General features: G+C 34.0%; 1 protein-coding gene across 1 annotated transcript; it reads right to left on the reverse strand.

Annotated features, from left to right (window-relative positions):
• Positions 1-2,708: 2,708 nt before the first annotated feature.
• Positions 2,709-3,543, reverse strand: LOC142638761 (uncharacterized). Its single transcript, XM_075812830.1, has one exon. It carries the CDS (start codon positions 3,536-3,538, stop codon positions 2,759-2,761), a length of 780 nt encoding a protein of 259 aa, XP_075668945.1. The 5' UTR covers positions 3,539-3,543; the 3' UTR covers positions 2,709-2,758.
• Between the last annotated feature and the right edge of the window lie 285 nt (positions 3,544-3,828).

Consider the following 3,828-nt stretch of genomic DNA (forward strand, 5'->3'; position numbering starts at 1 on the left):
AATTTTTTTAATTTAATGTAAAATTGTTCACATGATTCTTTCCTTATTTGCATTAAATCTATAAGAACTACTTCAAGGCTCTATAAAATAATTGTAAAAAATTTACTGTGATATGTTTAATTTCAAATGTCATAAGTCTTTGTAATTCAATTGACGTACATTTTTTGAAGTTTCTAACTGAAATGTCCACGATTCAAGCCTCTCTATCACTCTAAAAAAATAAAATCAGAATTTGATGAATAATTAGAGCTATTTGTAGTTTTTTTTCTTCATAATTTAATAATTACAATGTGATGGAGAATTTGAACTATGAATATCTTTGTTGGAAATAAGTAATTTAATAATTACTAGATGGTACCAACCAGTTGAGCTATTTGTAAATTGTGATAGTATAATTATACATTATTTCTGTTTTTCTTTGCTTGGTAGTATTTCTTGACACGTCTTTTAGCTACCATACGATTCTTAAAAGTTAAAACCGAGTTGTGAAAAATAAGAAATCTATGAAGTCGTTGCCAACTCTGAAAGCAAGGTAGCATCTGAGTATATATGAAATTCTGTTAATGACATCATGTAAATAAGTTAAATAACTAGAGCCTCCTCCAACAGAATTTTTTAATTGTCCTGTGCTTTTTATTTTATTTTATTTGAGACGATAATAGTCTTGTGCCACACTACAACATGGTTGGCTTTTTCGGTGTGGGAGCGAGAAGTGTTTCAACAACTTATCCAGCAGCTGTTCAGGATGTAATCATGGAGTCTATAATAAAAGCTAAAGAAATTGGTTATAGACAAATTTTGATTCTCAGTGATTGTAAAAGGATTGAACAAGTTTGCAATAGAAGAAGTCAACAAAGGTGGCTAGAACAAACTATGATGTAGACCTTCACTTTCTAACACAATAGGGTCTCACTCTTCACACCATTTTTTATACCTAAAGCTACCCTGTGTAATGTGTTAGAAGTAGCTTCTCTAGCTGCAAAATTTCCGATCCACTACTGTTGGATCTCTCCGGATCTTATTTAATTTAACTTGTGTCCTGTATCCTTATGTTTTCTATGGTATCAAAAAAAAAAAAAAAAAAATTTATTAGGTTAGGCCTTAAAGAATTTTTCCCATTTATTATTTTATCCTTGTTGGATTGTAATTGGCTAATTATCACTTAGACTTAACTCAATCAATTTGTTAAAATTGATAAAAAGCCAATACTAGGATTCTAAACCTTAATTTTCAAATTTAATAGTAGCTTTAGTATTTTTCATTAGAAAGATACAAATTCATCTTATGAAAAATTAGTGTAATTAAAATTCATTGACTTAAAACCCTTGAGAGCTTTCCATAACAAATTACCTTGTGGACGGCCATTTTAGTTGTGAGTGCTTTTGACGAACAAAAGTTAATTACTGAGTGATCAAGCGTGTCTCTATTTGCCTTAGATTTTGTTTTTGTTTTTTTTTGTTTATAACTTTATATCCTGTTTTTATTTTCAAATGTCTTCATAGTTTTACCCAAGTTATTTTTCAAGAAAAACAAATTACTATGTGATTTATAAAATAATTTTCAAGATCTCATGCCATTATGTGATGATATGGCCATCTTTGACTCCTAGAGACAATGCCAGGAGGCCTAGTGAAGAAGAGATTGCAAAGTCAAGGGAGGATCTTTTTACCTCGTTCTATATTCTCAGTGTACATGTGTGGTAATGGGTGGAGACTCAATAATCTGCTAATTTCACTTACACCAGTGTCCTTGTTGAAACTACCAAATAACCACTTTCACCTCAATAGAAGGTTCAATTTTTGTGAAAGATTCACAAAGTTATTTAAAAACTTAAGCTCTTGTCTGGGAAAGCAACTTTAACATAGCAGGTAAACAATACTACAATAAACTGTGGGTTATAGAATTTGTGGGTATGTGATCAGACTCAGAAGAAATGAATTCATGTCTAAAAGAAACACACACATATAAGAAAATTTATGTCTTAACTGCATCCATAGAAAACAAATAGATGCACCAAATAAAGTACACCCACTAATTTCACCAACCAGCAGCTTATATTGTTCTATCAGCACATCAGCAACCCTCAGAATCAAGCAACAAACATACTAAACAGGGATTTGCTTATTCTGCAAAAAAAAAAAACGAGGCCATAGTATGGCTCCTCCCAATCTTAAACAATAATAAACAAGCAGTACAAAAGCTCTTAGCATCTTTTGAGCCATACCACGAAGCACCCACAATGAACCATCAATCTCATTTACTTGACAGAAGCCCCTAAATAGACTAATTGACATATTTTCAATACCAATCTCCTAGTTCAAGGCCATCCCAGTTCAGTTCCTCCGTTTATCCTCCTCTCACTTGGCTTTTGATTCAAATGCAGTTAATGAATATTCCAGATGTGATGAACATCTTGAACCAAAACACATCAAATAACCTATTATAACAATCCAAATTCCCGAATGTACCATTTGTAAAAAGCATTAAATATTCAAAACAAAAACTTAGATAAAAAATAACTGATCTTGACAGCATCACCAACCATAGGAATGTGTATAGAGCAATTATAGAAACACATTAACAGGAAATTATAGAAACATAGAGCAACCTATCAGTTGAGGAAAAAAACAAAGAACAGTAAGGTAAAAAAAAAAATTAACAATTATACAGTGAATCAGAATCGGTAAGAAAATACAAATACCCCCAAAACTTTTCAATAAGTAATACAAATAATGATCAAAACTTTGTTTACATGAAGTCAACAAGCGAAATTCCCTATCCCAAGTTGTCCCACATCAAAATATTCATTTACAAGCTCATCCTTTCCTTCTGTGTCCACCAAACTTGGCATGTCAACTTCAATGTCAGGGAATCCAAGTTGATTCACATCAAAACCAAAATCCAGCACTGAATCCGTGAAGTCAGGAGGAATATCTTTTAATAGTGCCATAAGTTCTGCATCATCAAATAACTCATATTCAGAAAAGGCCAGCAATTCCTTCTGTTCACTATCTCCAGTAGATTCATCCTTTACCAAACTACTTGTACTTGGCATAGCAGTAGACTCATCCTTTACATCTGTCTCCACCAAACTAGCAGCTTCCGTGACAGCATAATGACTTTCTTCATCAGCAGAAGCCTCAAATCCTGCAGGAGTAGGACCCGACACAGTGGAAACAGACTCTGGAAAATTGAGTCTAGCCGAGGCACCATAAATTGCCCTAGCGGCTTCATCATAAGCAGAGGCAGCATCATCTGCAGTATCAAAAGTCCCAAGCCAGAGTTTCTTTCCCCTATTTGGTTCGCGAATCTCCGCAACCCATTTACCCCAAGTCCTTTGCCTAACCCCTCTGTAATTACACACTGAATTCTCAGGCCCTCCTTTTCCTTTCATACACCCCTTCTTTGGGAGTTTACGAGTACGTTTCACATCACCACCAGAAGACTGAAGCTGGGCATTATAGTCTCTCCACTTGGCCAATGTCTCAGTCACAGACAATCCTTCACCTCTAGTCTTCCTCTTCTTCGAAGATTCCATGGGCACACCTTGATCAAGATAAACCATGTGAGACTTTTCAGAAAACTCCAATGATTGCTCTGTTCAACGAAAACCAGAGAGATTCAGATAACAATTTTGGATTTCCTAAAGAGACAAATCACAAAATCCCTTTTGCCACAAACCCAAGGAAAACCAAGAAAACCCAAACGGAAAAAGGAAATAAAAAAAAAATCAAATAAAAATTCAGAACTGTTTAAAAATAACCCAACCTCTAAAACCCTTGAAAACCCCTGAAACCCATAAAAATTCACGTAGCAATGTTTTGAAAT

This window comes from Castanea sativa, chromosome 1, assembly GCF_040712315.1.
Source record: "Castanea sativa cultivar Marrone di Chiusa Pesio chromosome 1, ASM4071231v1".
In the NCBI taxonomy this organism is placed as follows: domain Eukaryota; kingdom Viridiplantae; phylum Streptophyta; class Magnoliopsida; order Fagales; family Fagaceae; genus Castanea; species Castanea sativa.

Bases quoted from the DNA above. Each gene is read 5' to 3' on its own strand.
- LOC142638761 (XM_075812830.1), bottom strand. From the start codon at position 3,538: ATGGAATCTTCGAAGAAGAGGAAGACTAGAGGTGAAGGATTGTCTGTG.